This window comes from Typopeltis vanoorti, chromosome 12 (genome assembly GCF_054136105.1).
Source record: "Typopeltis vanoorti isolate ZY-2024b chromosome 12, IOZ_Tvanoo_1.0, whole genome shotgun sequence".
Taxonomy (NCBI): Eukaryota; Metazoa; Arthropoda; class Arachnida; order Uropygi; family Thelyphonidae; genus Typopeltis; species Typopeltis vanoorti.
In genome coordinates, this window is record NC_143560.1 from 18515232 (window position 1) to 18541624 (window position 26393).

The following is a 26393-nucleotide window of genomic DNA, read 5'->3' on the forward strand; positions in this document are numbered from 1 at the left end:
GTTGATTCTGTCAAACTTCATTGTAGCAGAAATTTTTATTACAAAACTTTGTAATATATATAAATCTCCAAAACAAGAAATTTGGATCCCATATCACATCACTGTTGAGTGTTATAATATGGGATCCAAATTAATTTTATTTATTTATTTTTTTATTTTTTTGGTGAAATAATTTACCTGGTATACTCTTTCCAGTTCAATAGGAACTGGAAAGAGTATTCCAGTTCCTCTTATATTTTATTCCTTCGAAAATATGAAAGTATAATTCTGTGTTATAAAAATAACTTAAAAATTCGCCTTCAAGATGAAAAGGAAACAGTACATTCACGTATCTCTCCATCAATATTTGTAGTCCTGAAAAGAAACATTTTTTATTTCATACTGTTCAGAATTTAAAATTCTTGAACAGTGTGGAACACCCTAAAGCAAGGATAAACACACAAAGCAGTTTTACAATCAGGGCACCAGATTTTTGTTTCCCTTCTGATTTTTTTTTATTACATATATAACATTTTTGTGCAGGTTTTTTTTTTATTAGCCATTGGTGGTAGATTTTCGAGATAATGGTTGGAGTTAGCAGCGTTCAACCTCAGATGTTTGGCAGGATTGCCTGTTTCTCTGCTTGCTGAAGAAGGCGCATGTGCATGCAGCATTGCTTTTGAAATTTCTATTCTGTATTCTAGATATGTTATGGTAGACAAACATTTTTTCTTGTGCAGGAGGAAACTGTTCCAAATAACAAAATCCGATATATGTTCAAACACTTTTTTGTAATATTTTTTATGCTGTTTCCTCATAACAGAGTAGAATGATAGCTGCTGAATGCGACGGCTCCAACTTTTCTGCATCGCACGAAGTTTCCTTTGTTTACCCTGAATGTTACTGCTGCTTGCCATCTCGTAAATGAATTGTGTCTTGGGTATACTTACTAATTATTCCAGTAAGCAATTAGGAAAAAAATTAAGAATAAAATTAGTTCTCCAAGGTAAGGCTATATTTAAGTGAAGAAATTATGCAAGGATCTTTATTTTGCCCAGACATTAAAATTGGATTGTACAATAAAAAGAGAAAACAAAAATATAAATAATTTCTCTATTTTTAGTCTATCCTATATAACTAAGATCCAGTTACCCAGCATAGAACAAGGAAGTGGGTTTCTTGTTATATGGCAACTGAGAGGCAGCTACAAACGTAAGATAATCCGATTAACCGTTCTCTTCAGCTTGAGGGTTTATCACACCTTCTAATGGACATGACGGTCAAATTGCACTTCTTATCCCTGTCCTTTCAACAGGTGGGCTGAATCATATCCAGATTTAGCTGGACGTTTGGGAGGTTAAAACACTCCAAGCACTGTTCAGAGATTTTCATACGAGTGTGTTTTGATCTGCTGTGAACAAGCACGCCATCTTGCACAAAGCTTTTTCATTTGCAATTCTTCATGCAAAATATATCCTACATGTTTTTTTGAAATGCCTATAGTCTCAGCAGTTTCACACTTTGACTTGCCAGTTATCCAATACTATATCGTGCATTTGATCAATGATATCTGGTGTTGTTACACTTTTTGGACATTCTTCATGTGGATCAACTTCAAGGCCGGTATGACCACGTTTATACCCAGCACAGCCCATTTCTTAATTGTTGAAAATGAAGGAAAAGAGTGCCTATGAACTTTGAATGAATTTCTTTTGCCGTTAAACCTTCTTTTACAAAGAATTTTATAACCACACAATGCTCAATTTTATCCATTTCGAGGGATAAACAGGGATACAGAGGATACAGTTTTGTTTCAGACAGCTGTATAAAACAAACTACTTGATATAACAAATTTAGTTTAATCCTTTATCCAAGTGTGAGCAAACAAAGTTCGTGCCTGAAAGTATCTTCAGGACTGGGGTAAGGTGGTACAACACCTGGAAACTCGTTGCAAAGGTGGAGCAAGCTAACATCACTCCTATCTCAGTATCTCCCATAATGCAAAACGCATCTCTTTGCAGATATGTATGATGTTATGCATTAAGAGAAGGGCCACTACCAAGACTAGTTTCGACCTTTATTGAGATCTCTTCAGTGGGAGCCAGGCCCAAGTGGAGATAACAGGCAGAAGCATTAGCAAGGTCATCTCTACCTATAGGAGTTGCCAAACGGTGTGCCACTTTTTTATTAAATTACTCTGGATTTAGAGAAAGATGTTGAAAGTTTATTTTTCACTTGGTTAGACTATAATAAATTTAGTTTAATCCTTTATTCAAAAACTACGCGATAGAATAACTTGCAATTTCACATGGATGCTTATGATAGATGTACCAATTTAAAAAAAAAAAAAAAACTTGCTGATAGCGTTGCAATCTATGGGTGAGGCCGAGAACTTTTCAGACCATACTCATACGTGTTTTTTACTGTACTCTTCATAGATAGTACCCAATTATATCTTCAACAGAATTGAATATTTTAATGTAAGTCTTCTCCTGCTTATTTTGCAAAATTTTGAAAGTTACTTACTCCTAATAAAAGAAAACAGAGAGATGGCAGGAATATATTCAAGATATTCTTTATTATATAAGCCTTCAAGATATTGAACACATATAAGGAATGTGAATAGTGAAATTATTGAGCCTGAATATGACATTTAAATTGGAAGAAGCCTTTCATCATAGTTACTGAATAAACAAATTAAAAGAGCAATTGATAAATTTTTTAACCATAAAAAAAAACTAAACACAGTTGAGTACCAGCTGAAATTTGAAAACATCTAGATCTATAGCTATAGAATTACACCTGTACCACAATAAAATTAAATTTATTATGCAGATATAAAAACTGGAAACTGTCAAAGAAACAGCTTTACTAAATGGCTATCCTAGAATAACTCAAAAAATAATTGACAACTCTCCGCTAGAGCAACAAGACAAGAAGAAGCCCACATAATTCCTATGGTGTATATTAAATATTAAGGGCATCTCTGAATGTGCAGCAAAAATCATGAAAAAATATAAACTCATCACTACCTCACAAATCTGGCCTGGCACAACTTGAAATGGAAAACACTAGCTATAGGATCCAATGGGAAAACACCAAGCTGCTGCATAGATCCATATATAAGCATATGTTCCTTGTAGCGCAGTTGGAAGAACAGTGAAACATTGTGCCCCTTTTGATCAGAAAAAACCTTGATTCGATTCTCATAGTGACGAGGAGAATCCTTTAATGGGCATTTTCAATTGAAGGTGAGTTAAACAATCTCATACAATAGCAGCAGGTTTCTTTCTCCAAACTCGGGTTTTTCATCCCATGTACAGACAAATTGGCTTTTAGAGCACACGCAATTTACAGGCCAAAAAAATACTGTTGTTGGTGATGATGTTGATGATAGTAGTGTAGCAGCATGAGAATTAAGTAGTAGTGCAGAGGGTGAGATGTATTTAATAAAGCAGAGTGCCCTCTTGCGATGAACCCTTAGACTCCCTGGAGGTGTCATGTAATAACATGTAATAATAACATGAACGTTTATACAAAGAAAGCTGAAAACTTGCTTCATCGCCCTAACTTCAATCCTAATGACTGCCTAGCTATTCCAAAAGTGGGAAATTGTTATCCTTAACTGTATTAAATAGATTTGTAATCTCTTATATTTATTTTTAACTAATTTATTTTTATTTTCAGCCCAATAGTTTTAACCCTGAACACCCAACTGTATACATGAGGGATTCCAATTTAACGCAGGCACTCTGCTATTCCTTTATTCATATCGTTATTGTTGTTTGCTGTTTGTACTGATGATGTCTTACGATATATACAACAAAATATCTGCATAATAAATTTAATTTTTACTGTGGTTCATGTGTGATTCTATAATTATGGATACTCCATAGGTCTCATTATACAAAAAAAAAAAAAAACCTCTAGATGTAATAAAAGAACTATTGTTTAAGGTAATTAATCAATTATCAAGAGGGAAAGGAAATAAATAATTTCTCTGAAAGTCTAGTGGTAACAATATGCAAGAAAAGAATTTCAGCAAACTGTAAAATTGTCAGACACTAAGCTTACCCAATTATGTTTCAGATTTTGCTAAATATAGTGAAACAAAGCTTCAGATCAAAAACTGAGTGTTACTTATCAGGCTGATTCTGGAATGATATGAAATGAAAGGGAATAATAGAACAATAATAGGCAGAAAAATAGAAATAAATAGATTAATGTACAAGCCCTCTGAAAGAGTGGGAGGGAGAAAAAAAAAAACTGGAATCGATTGGACGATATAAGACTTTTAAGAAATTGTATGCCAACCAGAAATTAATTATAAGAATGCAGGAAAATGAAGCAGCTTCAAAAGTTAAGACAAGGTTGTGCACTATCACCCTTACTTTTCAATCTGTATATGGAGAATATAATGAAAGTAGTAAAAAGAGAAATGAAGAGAGTAAATGTAGTGCAAATACATGTGATGTGTTGCTGATGATGTAATATATGCATGTGCATACACACACGCACACAGTAATCTACCATTTATCCAACCACAGTGGGAAGGCAGTTGGCTATGTTGATAGTTGAAGAGTCGGATAAATAAAGTTACAGTTGCATTGTGCACCAGAGTCAGTTGAACATATCATTGCCACCATTCTAAATTAGTGAATTTGGATTTGGCTACATTTTGGGCGAGCAAAAAATCAGTTTTATTCTTGAATTAAAAATCAGTGCCTTCAAATTTTGGAATTTGCTGCTGCAATTATTACCACTTTAATACTTCTTTTGACTTTTATAAATAAATTTTGACCATCAGTTATAGATAAACATTCATTTAATGTGAAAAATTTATTTTATTTATTTATTTTTTTTTTCACACATTCACTAGTTTATTATTATTATTCCTGATACCTCCAAGGAGTCCGAAGACTCATCGCGGGAGGACATCTTCAACTGTCTCTACACCTTACCTCTACTACGAATCAACGCCATCTACCGCCCACCTCCAACACCACCACAACTAGTAATTTTTGTCTGTAAATTTCGTGTGTTCTGAAGGGCCGATTTGTATGTATGCGGGATGAAAAACCCGAGTTTCCGGGAGAAAAAACCCTGCTACCTCCGTATGAGATCGGCTAACTCACCATCGATTGAAATCGACCAGATAAAGATTCCTCCCGTCGCGACGAGAATCGAACTTAGGCCTATTCCAATCGAAGGGCGCAATGTACCGTCGTTCTTCCAATTGCGCTACTGAGGCATTTAGCATGCTGGTGATGATATACAAGAGATTAGTTAAATGAATTATTGTTGTTTTGAAGGTTAGATTTCTGTATAATTGTATTAGCTGAGAATAAGCAGGGTTTAAAGCTTTTAGGATGGAACATGTATTATTATTGAATATGAACTCAGTATAAATCCAACAAAAATAATAATAATAATAATGGTCACAGGATGATAAAAACAAAATAAGATACACACAACAGAGATTAGAGGTAAATTCTGGGAATGAAGTGTCCCAGCACAGAACTGTGTGTGTGTGTGCACACTTGCATGCATGCATAGTGCAGCCTGATAAATAACATTGAAAATGTTTCAGTATACCTTGGAAGAACTGTTAAAGGTGAGTGGTTTCTAAATGTCTCCGAAGGTGCACTGTAGAGGAGATAAGATCAATACTTTGGTCAGTGTAACCTTTGTATTCCCATTTCCTCAACAAACTATATCACCATAGACTTTGAAATATAACTTGATACATTATGATGTCACATAGAATGGTTCACAATGCCAGTGTAATGTTTGGGGAGTTCATTTTTTTTTTGGCCATTAAGACAGCTGATCTATATCTAAACCTGGGAAATTCTTCTCTACATGGTAATACCACTTCCACCATGCTTAACAGATGGGAAGATACACTGATAAGTAACACTCTTTGACAGCTACCATATACAAGAACTGAAATCGTATATCATGATTTGTCACCCCATACTACAGCTTTCAAAACAGTCTATATGCTTTCTAGTTTCAGTGAGGTCTAATCATACAACTCAAACCCAAGCATTATGTGGGATGATGTTAGGTTTGTACAAATAGGTATTTGATAAAAACCGAGTCCATTAGTGCTCAGCACCCTTCTCAACAGTCTCTCTCTCACATCCTTAACCATCATCAATATCATTTGTTCTGTCTATATGTTTCTTGGATTTCTTCTCACATCACATTTCCATCTTTAATTAAAGCACAATATGCTTTAATTGTGCTGAACTTGCATTGCATTTCACATCATTATATACTACATTTATTATGAATTTCCATGCTGTGAGGTGTGATTTGTTACTGTTATGGTATGCAAAATTTCAGGAAAATAGGGTGTTCAAATATTTTTTGCAGCATAGTCATGGTGAGTGGCCCGTGGAATGTTCCCTATGAGGATAGGTTGAAGGTGTATGGATTGCAGAAGTTGGTTGATAGGAGAAAAAGAGGGGATATGATAGAAACATTTAAGTTGCTTAAAGGGTTTTATAGGATAGGTGCAGGGAAAATGTTTCAGCACTTGGCTAGAGGAACCAGAACTTGGGGTCATCCCTGGAAGTTGAATAAAGGTGTGGTTAGTAGGGGTGTGAGGACTAGATTTTTTGCTTGGAGAGTTGTGAATGAATGGAATGAGTTGGCAGAGTCAATTGTGAGTACTTTGTCTGTCAATGGGTTCAAGGAGAGGTATGATAGATTGAGTCTCCCATAATGAGTCTTTGGACTCCATGGAAGTGCCCATATAATAATAATAATAGTCTACATGCATATATATACACATAATTTTTTCTCCAATCTTTCCATGAGAATACTCAGCACCCTCAAAAAATAGAAATTTAGGTTGATTTGATCATTATTTGAAATTTTGTTACCTAATAATAGCATGTTGATGGAAATATGATATTCTTCAGGACAGGGGAGGAGCTTTGTAAAAGGTAGGTCCTACTTTTGTAATTTACTCACATTTTATAATAGAATGGCGGCAGAATTAGATAGGGAAATGGCCAGATTATGCTACTTCTGGACTAAGCAAAGGCATTTAACAGAATGCCACAGAACCATTACATAAGTTGGAGCAAATGGGAATGCACATGAAGCTGGTGGCATGGATACAGGACAGCTGACAGACAAACACCAGCAAGTAGTACACAGTGAAGGACTTTGTACTACTGTGTACTGTCAAGGCTTTGTATTAGGTCCATTACTCCTTCATTTGTATATTAATGACATAAGGATATAAAGTGGAGATATTCAGTTTACTGATGATGTAAAACTCAGTTGGGCAGTAGTCAATAGAGGATGATTTAAATAAATTGCCATTGCAAGCAAAGGGTAATGGTTGTCAGCTTAATGTTGCAAAATGCAAGATTATGCACTTCAGGTTGAACTGTTTGCATACTGTGTATCATGTTGATGGCACTTGATTGCAGGAAATTGGTAAGGCTAGGGATTTTGGGGTAATGGAAAATAAAGTTACAGTTCAAAGGGAATATTGCAAAAGTTGGCAAAAAAGATCAAAAGATTACTTGGATATTTGCCTTTAAATGCCATGATTTTTGATTATGAGATAATAACCTTCCTAACAAGTAAAGACAGGGAGACTATTATACCTCTTTATAAGGTCATGATTCTGTCCCATCTTGACTATTATGCACAGATTTGGTCACCTTGGTCTTGGATTCAGGAAGTGGTGGAGATGATCTAGAGATGAATGACCAAGCTGGTGACAGAGGCTAAAGAATGCTCCCTATAAAGGTAGATCAAAAATGTGTGTGGGTTTAGTTGATAGAAACTTATAAGTTACTAAAGGAGTTGTATAAGATTGACACAAAAGAAATTTTTCAGTATATGGAAACAAATAGAAAGAGAACTAATGGTCACTGTAGAAGTTTTGTAAGAGTGTAAACTAGATTTTTTTTTTTTTTTTTCTTGGAGGGTGTTGGAGTGGAATGAATTTCCAGAAGTAGTTCCCTGACAGTGAAGTGAGTTTAAGGAGAGGTAAGATAGGTATTGTGTTTATAAAGGTTAGTGTAGGTCTCCCACAATGAGTCATCTGACTCCTTGGAGATATCCATAACACAAAAAGTTAGTTAATGTTAAAAAATTAATTCCTTTCCAACAATTATATGCTATAAACTAGAAATTGAAATGTTGTGATTGATTATCTATGCTTAACTAAAATCTCTTCCACACGAATGGGTTTACTTAGTATTCCATACTTGTGCTTATTGTCTAATAACTTTGTTACATGCTACAAAGGTGATATTCTGTCTACTATGATATTTAGTAAAAGTTGGTCTGTTGCTATACAGCCTGCAGTGCTTGCTTATTCACTCAGTGGCCAAAATATTAGAGATATCCCATGTGAAATGGAATCCACCAGTAACAGACAACTAAAAAAATATGACAGGCACCGGATGTAAATAGGCAATAAAATGCCTGTAACAATCTGTGTCTGCTTTTAAGTGTGTTTGCAATAATAAGAGCATTGGAGCAAACTAGCCCAGTAAGAATATCTTATAAATTTTTGCCTTCATAGGATCTCAAGTGTACTGAGAATAGCATGATAAATAGAAAACATCAAATCAGCATTGTATGTATGTTTGGTCAGAAACAGCTGACTAATTGATGTGAGAGAATGCACCTCCAAAATGGCTATAACAGCAAGTAACTATTTGAGTACACCAGCTGACCAGCAAAAAAAAACAAGCAGTTGTGGTTAAGATATGTGAAGGAACATCAGCATTGAACAGTAAATTATTACTTGACAAGAAATTATATTCTTAATAACTTGACAAATAGGAATGTAAGATATGATAATTAATTAGCAGATGTCACTCTTCATCATATACCTGCACACTTCATTGCTGGATCTACCAGTTTCTGTTCTTGTTGTTTAATTTGATAATTATACTGAAGATGCCCTTGATACTGGGGGTGAAAATTTTATACAGATAAAATATATAAGAATATAATCCAGATGGGCATAGCATATTTCATTAGGTCGGATAATAGAGGTATATGTGACTTTTAAGGTTTTAGCAGTGGCTTCCCACTCTCTACCAGAGATACTTCTCATGATATTTAGTCCTTTTTGCTCTGACTGCAACATTGTTGATATGTTTATTGAAGCTTAGTGATGGATCCAGAGTAGCTCCAAGGTATTTGGAGTTTTAATTAGTTCATTGTTTGGCTTAATCTTTGGTCTCCACTTTCTGAGGTGGGTATTAATGGTATACACAAATTTCTGATTTAGTAAGATTAATTTTGATTTTTTTGGTTTTCACTGTATGTAGATAAACTTTCACTGGCTTTGCTTAAGTGACCTTCTGCTGTTTCTAAGTTATTGTGAGCTGAGAATAGGATCAAATCATCAGCAAACATAGCTATATTTGTTTCTCTATTTATATTTTTATCTAAGTCATTTAAGTAGATGGAAAAAAGGAGTTGGCTCAAAATGCTGCCTTAAGTGAGTCCCTTAAGGCAGCATTATTCTAACTCGAATTGTTCTATTTCTTAGAAAGTCATAAATCCAGTTTAGAACTTTCCCTTCTATTCCAATATGACAAAGTTTGGAAAAGAGTTTCTGCCTCCACACCTTGTCAAAGGCACTGCTAAAATCTATAAAAGCTTCAATGTTGGATTTGGTAGGTTTTATCTGGAAGTTATCTTGAATTGACTGGGTTAAGTAGAAAAGTGCTTTTTCTGGCACTCCTTAGACCCATGATACTAGCAACGAGTAGTGCAGCTTATATGGAACAGCTTTACCAACCAAGTATGCTCATTTGTGTTGAGCATTTATCCTGCATGTGATAGAGACTTCTAGTGGAATGATGTACTGCATACATATACATACACATCATCATCATACAGAAACATAATAGTAACTTAAGATTATCTTACCATCCAACTGGCCACCTACTCTGAATACCACTGAGCATTTTTGAGGTGTAGTGGAACAGGATGCTCAATGGCAGGAACCCACTGCCAGCATATCTGAGGAAACAGCAGGAACTCATTATGTCTCCTCAGGGTAAAATACATGGGAGTTTTTCTGGAATATCGTACTATCTTTGCTCTGGGATTGGGTGTCAGTATGCTGTTAAACTCTCTAATGGACTGATGACTAAGTTTAATTCATTTTTTTGATGCAATAGATTTTTCTGAGCTATATGACATGATTAAATAAATTTAATGACTAGTAGCCGAGAGATACCAAAAGAGAAAAAATACTGTTTATTATTTGAGTGCCCAATTAGTTTTCTTTGTCTTAGAAAACTTCATCAGGTGCATAACACAAAAAGAGAAATCAAAAATATTCATTACAAGAGGCAGCTATAAATTTCCACACACACACACACACTGTGTGTGTGTGTGTGTGTGTGTGTGTGTGTGTGTGTGTGTGTGTGTGTGTGTGTGTGTGTGTGTGTGTGTGTGTTTTAAATGAATATATATGTGTTTGTTTTAGTAGATAAATGTCATTTTTGGAGTGTTTGTTTATTCTTTCTACTGATTTTGAATTTCATATTGGAGGTTTAATGGAATATTATCAGCACTGAGAAAGGAGTAAAATAAATTTTATTTAAAATTTGTTTTAATCCTTTCTCAGTGCTGATAATATTCCATTAAACCTCCAACATGAATTCTTCACAGCACTTAACCTCAACACACGGATTTTGAATTTCATTTAAAATGTGTAGGCTCGAATGTTGGTTAATGTTCATCTTTCATTTCATGGAATGGGTTTTCAGCATTGAGAACTGAAAATAAACACTGGTTTAATAACTGATTACAGATTTCAGACATCATCAACATATAGGACTATAGCATATGCAGATGAAAAGTGTATAACATAAGGCTTAGAATTTTGAGTAGGTTGTCTTCTTTCGGTGCTGCTCAGCAGCCTTAGCTGTTGAAGCAAGGATTTACTTGTTGACCATATCTTGGGAAGTTTAATGAATTCATAATTATTAATACCAAGTACAGATCACTCTGGAATGATTGATGTTTATAGGTAATTGCACTATAATGTTCTACTCAGTTACAATCATATAATAAATTTAGTTTAATCCTTTATCCAAGTGTAAGCAAACAAAGTTTGCACCTGAAAATATCTTCAGGACTTGGGTAAGGTAGTGCAACATCAGGCAACTCTGAGCAAAGGTGGAACAAGCTCTCATCACTCCTTGTCTCAGTATCTCCCATAATGCAAAGCACATCTCCTTGTGGACATGTATACTGCTATGCATTAAGGGAAGGGCCACTACCCAGACCGGATTTAACCTTTATTGAGGTCTCCACTACCCAGACCGGTTTCAACCTTTATTGAGGTCTTGTCCGTGGGAGGCAGATCCAAACGTGGAGACACTAAGGCAGAAGCAATAGGATAGGTGATATTTACCTATAGGAGTTGCCAACAGGTGTTCCACCTTTGTTCAGAGTTTCCTGGTGTTGCACTACCTTACCCCAGTCCTGAAGAAATTTTCAGGCGCAAACTTTGTTTGCTTACACTTGGATAAAGGATTAAACTAAATTTATTATAGTCTAACCAAGTGAAAAATAAACTTCCAACATCTTTCTCTAAATCCAGAGTAATTCAATAATAACATGGTATACTTGTTGGCAACTCCTATAGGTAAATATAACCTCTCCTATTGCTTCTGCCTTAGTGTCTCCAGTGTTTTGGGTCTGCCTCCCACTGACGAGACCTCAATAAAGGTTGAAACCGGTCTGGGTAGTGTCCCTTCCCTTAATGCATAGCAGTATACATGTCTGTAAGGAGATGTGCTTTGCATTATGGGAGATACTGAGACAAGGAGTGATGAAAGCTTGTTCCATCTTTGCTCGGAGTTGCCTTGTGTTGCACTACCTTACTCCAGTCCTGAAGATATTTTCAGGTACAAACTTTGTTTGCTTACACTTGGATAAAGGATTAAACTAAACTTCCAACATCAGTTACAATCAGTTGAGCAAATGATATGAGGGTGGAATGAAGTACTACTCATTAACAGTTTTGAATCAAAAGAAAGAATCTTCTTCTTCTTTTTCTGCAGCTTCTCCTACTTAAGTGGGGTCACTGTTGATAATGAGTCTCCTCCACACCTTCCTGTCTTAGGCTGTCACCACATCCAAGTTCTTCATTCTCAAGTCCTCTTCTACCGGCTCCCTCCATCTCTTCTTTGGCCACCCACGCTTCCGCCTTCCTTGCACATCCATCTGCATGACCCTTCTTCCCACATATTCGTCCTCTCTCCTCATCACATGACCAAACCATCTCAACCTTGCCTCCTGTATTTTCACTCCTAAGTTCGTAACTTTTACTGTTCCCCTGACATAGTCATTTCTCAGACGATCCTTTCTGGTCACACCGCACATCCACCTAAGCATTCTCATCTCTGCTACTTTCATCCTGCTGATGTTATTTTTCCTCAGGGCCACAGTTTCTGTAGCATATGTCATAGCTGGCCTCACTACTGTCCTATAGATTTTGCCTTTCAGATTGATTGGCACCCTCTTATCACATAACACTCCAGCCATCTCCCTCCAGTTCCTCCAACCTGCTTGTATCCTGCATCCCACTTCCTTCTCAGCTCCTCCATCTTCTTCCACTGTTGAACCTAAGTATCTAAAGTCTCTCACCTTCGTGATGACATTTCCTTGCAGCTCCAGATCTGTCTCCTGTCCGCCACCCACTGTGCAACACATATACTCTGTCTTACTTCTGCTCAGTCTCATACCTCTCTCTTCCAGTACTTTTTTCCATCTTTCCAGTTTAGTTCCCGCTTCTTCTCTTGAATCTGCACACAGCAAGATGTCATCTGCATACAATATTGTCCAAGGCGCATCTTCTCTCACCTCCTCTGCTACCACCTGCATCACAATATTAAACAGAAACGGACTTAATGCTGACCCTTGATGCAAGCCAACTGTTACTTGAAAACTTTCTGTCTCTCCCAGATAGGTCCGAACACTTGTCTTCACATTTCTGTACATTTCCCGGAACAATCTGACATATTTCTCCGGAACCTTCTTTTCCCTCAGACACCTCCAGACTTCTTGCCTTGGCACTCTATCATATGCTTTCTCCAGCTCAATAAATGCCAGATGTAGCTCCCTTTGTTTCTCTGGATACTTTTCCATCATCTGCCATAACCCAAAGATAGCATCTGTTGTTGATCTACCAGGCATAAAGCCAAATTGTTCCTTTGTAATCTCCACCTCCTTCCTCAGTCTACCATCAAGAACCCTTTCTAGGATTTTCATTGTGTGGGACATCAACTTTATTCCTCTGTAATTTTTACAGTCTTGTGCATCCCCTTTACCCTTGTAGATGGGGACAAGAGTACTCTCCCTCCATTCCTTGGGTATATTTTTCTGTTGGCAAACTTTCATGAACATGAAACTCTTCCCCCCAGTGCCTTCCATGCCTCCACTGGAATTCTGTCGGGGCCCACTGATTTTCCATTCCTCATCCTCTTCATGGCCTCCGTCACTTTCACTCTGCACCATCCCCTCAGAAGGCTGCCCATCTTCTCTGTGAGTCCTTGCATTTTCCTCATTCAAAAGTCCCTCAAAGTATATTTTCCATCTGTTTCTTATGTCCACATCCCTCCATAATACTCTTCCTTCAGCATCTTTGATCTGCCTCACATGTAAGATGTCCTTTGCTGCTTTATTTCTACATTTCGCTAGTTGGTAAATTTTTCTCTGTCCTTCCTTTGTTTCTAATTGATCATACAGATCTTGATATGTCTTCGCCTGTGCCACAACTCTCTTGGCTTCTTGCTTTCTCTCTCTGTACACCTCTCTGTCCTCTTCCACTCTTGACTCATCCCACTTCTGCTTTGCCTTCCTCTTAGCTGTCACTGCCACTTGTACATTATTATTCCACACCAACCCTCCTCCTGCTCTCTAATCTTTCCAGATGTCTCACCAAGCACCTCGATTGCACTGCTCAGGATTACTTTTGAATTATGTTTCCACCAGTCTTGTACACTTTCCAGTCCATCCGAAATCCTGTCTAACACCCTCTCCCTAAAATGATTCCTCACACTCTCCTCTTTTAAGCGAAACCACTTAATTGTCTTCATCCCATGGCATCCAGTGGTTCTTATCTTCGATCTTATTTTAAAGTCTGCGCACAGCAGTCAGTGTTGCTGTGCTACTTGATCTGTTGGAATTACTTTACAATTTGTCACAACCTTAAAATGTTTTCTTCTAATCAAAATGTAGTCAATTTGCGAACTGTTGTTACCACTCCTAAATGTTATCAAATGTTCTTCCCTCTTGTAGAAAAATGAGTTCACAATTGCCAGATCAAACGCTACTGCAAAGTCCACAACCCTCTCTCCTTCCTGGTTCATCATTCCCACTCCATGGCCACCATGCACCCTTTCATAGTCTCTATTCTGTCTCCCTATGTGTCCATTCAAGTCTCCTCCGACAATCACCATCTCATTTTCTTCCAGTTCCCTCATTTCTTCATCTGACACGTTCCAGAACTCATCTTTCTCCTCTGCTGTACAACCAACTTGCGGGGCTTATACACATAATACGACCACCCGCTCTTCTCCTAGACCCAATTTCATTTGCATGATCCTGTCGTTCCTTCTACCCACTTCCAGTACTTCGCCCTTCATTCTGCCACACACCACAATTCCTACACCATTTCTTCCCTCGTTATTCGCTCCAGAGTAGAACAATTTATATCCATCTCCCAGTTCCTTTGCGTTTCCCCCCTTCCACCTTGTCTCCTGCACACATAAAATGTCCAACTTCCTCTTCCTCATCATGTCTGCCACCTCTCTTCCCCTTCCAGTCATGCTTCCAACATTCAGTGTTCCCACTCACAACATCCTCTCCACCTGCTGGGCTTGCTTCTTTAACCACACCCGCCCTTGATGTGGTAGCCCTTGTCCAGTTCTTGCAGCTGTAGGGCAATGTGGCTGCACATCGCTTAAGGGGTACGCCCTAGCCCTTATATCATTTTCTCTTTGACTCATATCATAGTTTGAGCTGGCATTGAAGTTTTACGACCGGATGCCCTTCCTGACATCAACCCTCGCCATTTATCTGGGCTTGGGACCAGCACCTATTGAGGCTAGCTTGCCTCCTTCGATGGCTGCATAAGACGAAATGACTTAGCAAGATAGGAAAGACTCACCCCTAGCCCTCGAATACTCTAATAGCATCAGGGGGAAGGAGCAAGGAGAGGAGAAAGAAGCAAAGAAAGAAGAGGAGGGATCAGTCTACAGAATAATATAACAGATGTATGTTACATGAAGTAAGGCATGGTCCAGCATCTGGTACCCCGGGTTCGCCATGCCCGTACTCACTAAAGTGAGCCCTTGAGGTATAATTGTTAATAATTGATTTACGTAATCTAGATTACGTAAATCAATTATTAACATGATATCAAAATTTAAGATATTGATTTTGTTGTTACTCATGTGCAAATTAAATATGCTTTGAACTTACTCTATTACTTATGTCCACTTAAATAACATTAGCTCATGTATAATACAACATTAGTGGTCATTGAAAAGGTTGTAATTGAGGTTGGCTTTATTATTAAAAATTGCAAAGTAAGAATGGTGTGGTGTCTCTATTATTATAAGCGACATTTTTTACTATTTACAGGTATGGCGATATAAAAAACATTCATGCTCAAGATCACTGTCAACTGCTGGATTACTGGTATGCAAAATTTATAGCAGATATATTTATATCTTAATTCTTTTAGAAAGTTTTTAAAATATAATTTCATTTCATATACTATATTTTTGTATTATTCACTATTTACATCCTATCCTATTTCCTCAGCCATATGGTTGGTGTGAGCAGCCATATGCTACCATACTAGGGAGATGATTATGAGCAAGGTGGTTTCCTATTGTCTTCCTTGCCATAGTACATGTATTTTATGACTGTAGCCGTGTGTGTTCATGGGACTGGTTTGCCTGTTTTGAGGGATGAAAAACCCGTGTTACTAGGGGGACCCTCCACCACCGTATGAGACCAGCTAATTCACCTCTAGTCGAAAGAGACCAGATAAAGGTTCCTCACATCACTGACAAGAATCGATCCCAGGTCCTTCCGACCAGAGGGCTTCATCTATACTGACTGGCTACGGAGGCTCCACTATTTACATATACAATTTAATAATTGTAAATCATAAATTTTGCAACTTCATGATTCTTTACGCTGTGACATTTGATGAGCTAAGATCATATGGCAAATATAATATTATATTTAGTTCACATGGTTAGCCTAGTGGGTATGCACTTTGCAACCATGTGCCTAGGAAAGGAGTGTCCTGGGTTCAATTCCCATCGCCAATGTGAGGAGCTTAAGGATCTCTCTCTCAGCCATAACCAAGTTAGCCGGTCTTGGGCGTGGACAGCAGGGTTTATCTGGGGTTTTTCTTCCTGCAAACAGGAAAACCGGCCTCATGACCACATGAAGCTACTGCCATAGAATATACCGGGAGGCATAGGGCTAGTCACCTTATCCTCGGGATGACTTATAAGGGCTTAAGATAGCTTTATAACAGGCCAGTAGGTCTAACACATAGAAGGGAGAAGAATATTATATTTACTGTATTGACACCTCCTTACGATAATATTAGACCTGAGATATTAGTAAAGAAAATCACGTAGACATCAAGAAAAGACTATAATAAATTTAGCTTAATCCTTTATCCAAGTGTAAGCAAACAAAGTTTGCACCTGAAGGATCTTCAGGACTGAGGCAACTTGTAGTAAAGGTGGACCAAGCTCTCATCACTTGTCTTAGTATCTCCCATAATGCAAAGCACATCTCCTTGTGGACATGTATGATGCTGTGTATTAAGAGAAGGGCCACTATCCAGACAGGTTTCGACCTTTATTGAGGTCTCATCAGTGGGAGCCCGACCCAGAGGTGGGGATACTAAGGTGGAAGTAATGGAGAAGTCATATTCACCTATATGAGTTGCCAAAAGGTGTCTCACCTTATTATTAACCACCTTACCGGCCATTATGGATCAAATATGCATCCTCATACACTCCGTATCCATCATATATTTCAATGTACAATGGTATCTCGCTAATCCGAACTAATAAAAACCATGCTCATTCGGATTAGCAAAAAGTTCGGATTCACAAATTTACCCCCAAGAGATAACAATAACTAGCGTTTAAGACAAAAATAATCAGGTTCTAATGGTACATCAATGATAGAAACCGATAGAAAAAAAGCTACTGTACTGTAATGTAAAACAAAAAATAATACAGAACACAAATTTATTTTAGTAAAAAATTTAATTTCTTGTACCTGTTTTGTTGATGATTCTGATTTAATAAAATTGCATAGTTCAGTATGTAACTTAATTTGTGTAAAAATATCACTTTCTTGTACACAACACAAAAAAAAAGTTTCACAAAATAACACACAACAAAAGGTTTTTATTTCTTTGTCACTGATTTTCTTTTGTTTCTTCGAAGCTAAACTTTTTTCAAATGCTTCTTCTCGGAACTGAATTAGCAACAAAATTTTGTGGAATAGCGTATCATTCTGCCTTAGCACATTCTATACACACATTAAAACCGTCAGCTGCCTCTTCATGTCTTACTTTTTTTTTTCTTCGAGTTCTTCATCGTTATCATCATCTTCATTAAAAGATGATGATGACGATGATTCTACATAATACTTCATAAATATGTAGCGTCATATTTATAATTTAAGCATCTGATTTGATTTCAATTTCGCTTTCGGTTCTATTCTACCTGTAATCCATTCCTTAACATCTGTTTGTGAAATTTCATCATCTGGATTTATATTTTTATCCAGATTATGCACGTTTTGAATTTCCTCTTTTTGTGTATATTTGTGATTCATGCTGACAATACAGTACGTACTGTACAGTATAAAAAAAAAAAGCAAATGTGAACACACAATACATCAAAATAGGCCTCCAGTATAACCGTATAATCGACAGTACAAAAAAAAATACTGTACTGTAATAATAATAAAATAAATAATAATAGTTCAAATAATAATTATTAAATAAAAATAATAATACGTAATAAATAACACTTTTTTTTCTTTCAAACCGGAGTTCGGATTACTGGAGGGTTCGGACTAGCGAGATACCACTGTAATATCAATGGTATTACAATTTTAACATGCACTTCGCATCCATGATAATAACCTTGACGTCTATAGACGTCATGGCCGGTAGTGTGGTTAAATTACTCTGGATTTAGAGAAAGATGTTGGAGGTTTGGAAGTTGGAAAAAGAAAAACACTTCCAACAAGAAAAGACTAGTTACTTAAATCTGTAGCAATAACCATATTTTCTATATCAGGTGAAACAAGTTATGTTTATTGATTATGCTCTTTTAAAATTTCTTGAAAGTATAGTCATGAATTCTGATATCTCTATGCAGTACATTGGCATGCCTTCCCTCAGTTTGGGAAACCAAGCTCCTGGATTCTCAGCACTCGTATTTGCCATAATCCCTGTATCTTCTTTTTTCATACACCCAGAAAAGGAAGATACAGGTATCTTCCTTTATGAATATATGCTATGCTTTTCTTTTATGATCTAGCATTTACTGGATCCAGTTTATTCTTTATTACTGTAAATATTAATTTACACTCTTTATTTTTGTTGTCAGTCTGTTTTACAAATAGCATACAATGTATGCTATTTACATTGTATGTTCTCATATATAGAAGACCACATATGCATGCTTAAATTTTAAAAGGTTATATTACCAGATAACTGGAAGAAGTGAGATCAGGTGACTAGATAATACTGGCTGGAGTGCAGGACCACAATTAGTAGATATGTACTTACTGAGATATATTTCTTACTTCTTCTCCATTCTTTTAGGTATAGACCAAGTAATGAGCATTATGAGCATGAGTATGTGTGATTTTGTATGTCAGTAATTGATAGCATTTCTGAACTGAAGTGAACTACTCATAGTGAACATAGGACCATTATAAGAAATATTCACATTTAAGTGGAGTTATTCTCAATCTTATCTTAGGAACTATCCATATCTGACAAGAGTATGAGCTGCTCACTGAACTGAGTTATTTAATTAGTATTTGTTTTCAAGCTTGGTTAGTTCCCTTATTGTCATGATCTTTACAGACCTTTCAGTTATCTGATGAATCTGTGTCCCTTCTTTGAATAACATTAACTGTTTTGTGATTCACTACAAGTAGATTTGTTTGATTGATAATAACCAGTTTTTAACTGGCATACAATTGTTTATTTATACTAAATATATTTCCTCTACATTTTGCTGTCTTATATGACTAACAGCATCATTGGGAGATTACTTAATCTAAATAAAATAACGGCAAAAAATTAAACATTTCCAGATGGAATTTCTAACAAATTCATCAAATGCCTGCCACATAATGCTGCTATGCTTGTTGTTGCTATTATTAATACAATATTAAGATATCTTAGCTTCCCTGCACAATGGAAAGTAGCCAATATAATCTTAATCCAAAAATCAGGAAAAGCAGCACACCTTCCCCAAAACTATCCATTAATCAGCCTGCTTTCCTGCCTAGAAAAAAAATAACCAAGAGGATAATATTAATAAGAGTGCAGAAAGTAACTGAAGTATTAAATTTCACCCCAGTGAGAAATTTGTATTCCTGATGAACTATAATATTTCACTGAACAACAAGTTCTCAGAGTCATGGAAAACATCAGCATAAGACTCAACTGAAAGCACCATGCAGAGGCAATCTTCCCAGTTGTTGCCAAAGAAGCATTCAACAAAATACGGCACAAAGGGCTTCTTTTCAAGCTCTGCTGGCAAAATTCCCACTAGGACTGGCCAAATTGTACCTCATTGATTGCAAATTCCAATCGAAGCTGCTGGAAATTAGATAATCTGGAGGCAAAATCACAGCAGGTGTCCCACAGGGCTCCTTGCTATCATTCCTGCTCTTTGCCAGCTATAAGTATTTGGCTGATATTGCCTGAACAGTTGCCACAACAGTAGCCCTATATGCAGATGATATAAGATAAGTTTTGTGCAAATGCCACAAAGTTCTCTCACTGTGATCATTATTGACATGACAAGAAAATAACCATCTTCCAAATCAGAAACAGTAGTCATAAAACTGTAATAATAGCAAATTCCTATTGCAAATTTTTTGCAATAGCAAGCAATTGCAAAAAAGCTGGAAAAGATTTTACAAGAAGCAAGATACATTTCTCCTTCACATGTTGAAGACCTCATCAGATCCATCCAAAATCTAGGAGTTAAAGACTTTCCAGTTACACTTCATGAATCATATCACCTTCCTTCTGCATTACTTCATTAAATATACAAGGATTCCACAGTTCACTTAAACAAGAAGCTATATGGAAACTTATGCTACACCATAATATTGGGTTGTTGTTATTTCTCTGGGAAGCATACTTCTTCAGATATAAAAACCTGAACAGATAGATATCTCCTTCTGTCTTATTGGAGATTTGGGAGATCTAAGGCTTTAGTGATTGTTCTTTTTTGTGCCCCTCCACCCCCTCCTTAAGTCATTCTGTAATATCCAAAAGAAGGCAGAAGAGCAAATGTTGACCACAGACTGGAAATACCATAGATGTGTAATAAGGTTTACAAATGTGCTTTACAAATATATGCAAAGATTCTTCCAGGAATTATGACCATACTTTTCCAGTGCCCACTACATCCTAGCAGCTTGAGATTGCAACTATATTGCAAACCTCACATTAGTCAAGATGGGAGGTTATCACAGAACTGGAAAAGTGAAACATATGCAGTTAAAAATATGCCTTGACAATTTAATCTTTAAATGTACCTGTGGCATGACTATAAACAACAAATTTCACGATAACCACAGCAATTAACTTTAATGAAATGAAAGTACACATATTTCATACCTAAAATGACAGTACATCATTAGTGCAAGAAATAAGCAAATCAAAGAAATGGAAATACAAGGTACATGCAACAATCGGAGGTTTTCCAATTAAAAACTGTTGCTGTGTGCTAGAAAATAATATTAATAAATAATATTATTAAAAACTATTTTTGATGGTTACATAAAATGAGAATCTCCCAAACTTTCGGGGGAGGGAGAGAAAGAGAATCGTTCCAATTCAGATTTGGCTGACGTAAAAGGGTTCACAACTTCTTTGAAAATGTGCTCATATTTAAAACTACTCCTATGGAGAAGACGAGCTTCATCCCACCAGATACTGTGTTTAGTGTCAAACTATACTTTTGAGTTTTCATGTATTCAAAAGTCTGATCTGCACAACATAGTGTTGACACTAAACACAATATCTAGTGGGATGAAGCTCGTCTTCTTCCCAACAGATAATCAATGCAGCAACATTAATCAGAAACAAGTGAAAGAAAGAAAGAAAGAAATTTTAAAATAAGAATACAGCAGCACTTAACAGATAGCCCTTCAGCTGCCTTCTTCAATAGACAGTTCACCAAATCCTTGATGAAAGGAATATAACCCAAATCTGTATTGGTGAAGACATGTCCACCATGCAAGACATCCTGGTTCCTTTCGGAAACACTATGAACATCTGTTTGATGACAATAGTACTGTGAGAAATTGTAACTCCTACATTAATGTCTTTCCTGTTCATATTCAAGATTGACTCAACAGACCCATTATAGCAGCTAAAGTTATTACAGTCTGTAAAGAATGCAGACAAGAAAATTCCCAGAACTTGACAGTCTTTGGATAATCCTTTCTTTACCAAGAGGACTGGGATTTTATTCTTCCCATTCTAGTTATACTCCTTAATTATTTTCTCTCTGCAGGTCATATATAAGAGAATTTGTAGAAAGTCATATCATCTTTATTTAAAATACTAATAGAGATCATACTTTAATCAACAGCTAGAGGCCTGTTTCTCTGTCTATGACTAACTACAAGATCTTTTTTTGTATTATCAACAACAGGCTCAAAAATAAGAATGCAATACATAATCAAAAGCACACAGGTGTATAGAGTTCCAGACTAAGCAGTAGAAAATCTGTTTCTACTATGTGTTTTCTTCTCTGCCTAATTAATAAGAAATAGCAGCTAGTTACAGTAGTACTCTTAGTGGATCTTACTGAAGCATTTGGTAATGTCTGACATCACTTTCTTTTCTAAATCCTCTAGCAAATTGAGGTTGGAAAGAGGCTGCTGTCCATCATTACCCACATCCTAGTTAACGGGTTTTTCTCAGACCTGATCAAAATTCAAAAAGGAATCAATCAAGGTCATCTTCTTAGTCTCTTAGTCTCTTTGCCTTCTTTGTATTGGTTCTGGGACTTTTTTTTTTTTTGCAAGAAGTTGATAATTCATATGCTGTGCAAGGGATAACAGTTCTTCCTACTATGAAGGAAAATAAAGTAATAATGTATGCAGTTGACATAATAGGCACTTTAAGGGATAATGATTCAGTATGAATCATTTTTGGATAAATTTAGCAAAATCAATGGACTAACTGCCATTGCTGACAAGACAAAATTAAAAGTTTTTGGAAGGCAGGATCTTGGAGTCATTCCCTTTGGATTAATATTGTTAATTTGTCGGCCTGGTTGGCTGAGAAGTTAGTGTGTCTGCTCTCCATCCAAAAGGCTGGGGGTTTTGAATCCTGCCGTGGGCATGGATGTTTGTGATTGTGTGTGTGGAAATACTAGTGGTGGTGTCAGGCGGTAGATGGCGTTGGTGTAGTTGCAGTTAGTTGAGACAGAGCTGTAGAGTAGGTGCCTCCCTCGATGAGTCTTTGGACTCCCTGGAGGTCCAATAGTAATAATAATAATTAATTTCCTTAAATAACACAGTGCTGGAGAATCAACATATAAGCCTAAATACAAGGATTGCTCCTTATATACTGCTTCCGGGGATGTCCCCCCTTGTTCTATCCCCCCCCCCCAGTGCTATGAAAAATTTCATCCACAGTTACCACTTAGTCTGTGCACGCTCTGGACCTTTTCCAATATATCCTCATTACCATGAAAACCAGGAGACCTGATTAAGACCTTATACAATGAAACCACCTCTTTATTTCTGAATGTTAAATCATCTGTATCATTTCTGTTATCCGATGTGATGACTTCACCACTTGTGCCTCTGAACTTCAGATCCTTGTCCACCACCACTCCAAAGTCTCTTGTCTCCTTGCTTGTTGTCATCTCATGCACCAGTGAACTATAAATTTACATTTGTGACATTAACACTTACACGGAATTTTTGATTCTTGGTATATTTAAACTTTAATAGATATTAAGAAAGTAAAATTGGTGAATAGTATGCATAACAGTGATAAACCTTTTTTGAGTTCAAATTAAATATCATTCTGGTAGCCAGCTTACAGGAAGCTCATGAGTAGGAGAGCAATTTGATAGATAACAAGACCAAATCATTGCAGAACCAATATGTTAAACCAAAAACCTATTTAGAAATGAAAGAGCTTGCCAAAACATAACATGCAGTTCATAATATGATAATAAACTCAAAAATGATTGTTTTATTGTGAACTCATTCCATTCAGAATACTGAAAGAACACCTATCTGTATGAATTTATTATATTTATTTTTATATAGGCTGAACTAGACCATGAAACTGGTGTAAGTTGTGTATCCCTTTCTACAAATAATATTCTCCTTGCAACCGGTACTAGTGGTGGACAAATTACCTTATGGGATCTCTCCAGTTTTTCTGCTGTTGGACAGTATGTTGGTAAGTTTCTAGTTTTTCTACTCTGTCAGGCAACAATGTTTTGAATTGTGGTAAACTTTGTAGAAAATGAAACGCAGTGAATTCCTTTTCTTTATTCAAAACATTATTCCCCATCCATATCTATACTTTTAAGATAAATAAATTCTTTACTTTAAAAAAAAAAAAAAAAAAAGCAATGTAGGTATATGCATGGAGAGTTGAGATGAGCAGTGATAATAAATGACATAATGGTAAGAACATGTAGCATAACATACTCATCACATGATTGTTTAGAGTTTTTCTGGTGACAGAATAGAGTTGTATAAAAGACGGATTGTATTTGAATGGGTATTAATGAATAAGGAAAACTAGTTTCTGGAGTGAAAAATAACAGAGAGAGAGATGTGGAGATGTAGTTTTGGTGACAGGAGATTCTGTAGCATATATCAAAAGCAGAGCAGGAACCAAGAGAGAAATAATGGGGATAAGCCCAATCAAAATACCACTCTTCATTTACAGCTTTGTCTTTATATAAATGCCAAGAATATTAAAATGTGAAGAATGAGTCTATGGCCTTTATTAATCTTAATGAAATATGATTGACAGAAATTAATATCCTATCAGGAATATAAATTGAAGGCTATAGCATATTTTTAGATGACATAAGAGAGAAACAGAATGGAGTAATGTTACTTATGAGTAATATTTCTTATGATAGGAGACAAATTATTCAAGGCAGAACTAGGAGAGAAATGGCGAAGTGGTTTTGAGAGCATAAAGTGTGAAATAGAGTGGATAGCACAGGGTATTTAGTACGATGTTACTATATGCTTGGGAATGTTGAGAGTAATAAGTATAAAATGTTTAGACATACAGCTTAGCAACTGAAAAGCAGATGATTATTATTTGGAGATTATTGTGATAATGACGACTGAAAGAAGAACCTTCAATCATTTAGAATTGGAAATCGCCTTCAGATATAAGACGTTGGTTTAAATCCTATTGATGACATGAAGAACCTTAATCAATCCCACTCACATGAGGCTTACAATCTCATGTGAGTGGGATTGATATATAGTGATAAGGAAATGGAATTTCGGAAAATATCCATAGCAGCATGTAGTGAGGTAACATGAGAATCGAGAGTACTAGATTTGGCCATAGCATCAGAAGATGTGATTAGGAATGAGATGTTATCTTTGCCTCTGTTCACTGAGAAGAATGACTTGGAGGATTAGTAGGCATGCATAAGTCTCTCCAGATGGCAGGTGATTATGACAGATTTAGAAGCTAGCTTAATGCAATACTTGATGAGAGAAAAAAAGACAGAGTCATCAGCAGTGTATGGTAGTTAACAAATATTTGGTAACTGCCATGACAGTACATCTAGAGTGAGAAAAAAGAAAGAAAAGATAATAAGTTTGGAATGAAAAAATGTTTAGAGAAATCGAATAGAAATTGCAGAGAAAGAAGAAGTTATGGGAAATGTGGAGAGAGAGAGATTTCAAAAAGGTATGAATAGGTATCTTTGGAATATTAAATACTGTGAAAGGCTGTAAGGCGCTAACAACAGATAAGATCACTGTATATTTCAAATAATATGCCATTGAATTGTTCTGATTATTTAATAAGTCTTGCAAATAAAAAAAGTTCTTAAAAAGTTAAAGTGGGTAAGATCAGTTTTTTTTTTTTTTTTTTTTTTGAGATATTTGTGGTGATTAATTAAAGTAAGAACTGATAGGTATGTATTTATTCAATATAATTGAGATTTTAGAAGAAAATTTTTTTTTAAAAATTAGTAAGGCTTCATGTAATTAGGCAGATCCTTTTGCATATTCTTTATAATCCTGTTTTAACAGATAACTAACATTTTTTTAAATAAAGTAATGAGAGTAGTTGATAAGGAAAATGAGCATACTGTGATTTTATTTTATTTTTTTTTTTTTTTTTCTGGATTTTGCAAGAACATGGCAGGCTGTGGCCAGTTTATACTGAAGTTATTGCAAACTGGTTAGATAATCAGCTAGTGGCTTGGATTAGCATTAGGCTGCCTGAAAGATTTCAAATTTCTGTCAGTTAGCCAATATAACTATCCTGTGTATGGATGTTGGGGCAGGGGGAAGCAGTGCAAATGGGAAGGAAAGTTATGGAGGTCTGCATTGCTCAGTACTGTAACCATTGTGTCAGTGAGATTGTGCATTTCATTTAAGATATTCAGTTTGTTGTTGTTGATGCAAAGTTGGAATGAGTGATTAGGAAATTACAGTGTAATGGCTCTTAATGATGATTTAAATAGGCTGGAAAAAATGAACAAATGAATGGAAGTTATTATTATTATCATCTAAGACCTCCTTGGAGTCAAGGACTCATTGAGGGAGGCTGTAAATTACCCAACCCAGCTATCATACCTACCCTTGAATTCATTCACACTCGATGCACTCACTACCTGTAAGGGCAAATTATTCCACTCACTCACTGTTCTCTGGGAGAAAAACCTAGCTCTTAATCCTTTCTTGACTGAGAACAACCTTAACTTCCATGGATGCCCCCCGTGTTCTCTCCCTGCCTTCCATATAACAAAAAATTTCACTTGTTGAAATGCTATAAAATTCAAAAGTTTATAGACCTCTATCATATCACCCCTCTTTCTCCTGTTAACCAGAGTCTGTAATCCACATAC

At 36.2% G+C, this 26393-nt stretch overlaps 1 protein-coding gene across 1 annotated transcript in view; it reads left to right on the top strand.

Moving 5' to 3' along the window:
• LOC150100611 (protein FAN-like) overlaps window positions 1–26393 on the top strand; it is a 477112-nt gene that overhangs the window by 389053 nt on the left and 61666 nt on the right. Inside the window, exons 28-29 of the mRNA XM_090401841.1 lie at window positions 15640–15696; window positions 23599–23734. Of these exons, the coding sequence (XP_090257967.1) occupies window positions 15640–15696; window positions 23599–23734 (193 nt within the window). The remainder of the gene's footprint in view (window positions 1–15639; window positions 15697–23598; window positions 23735–26393) is intronic.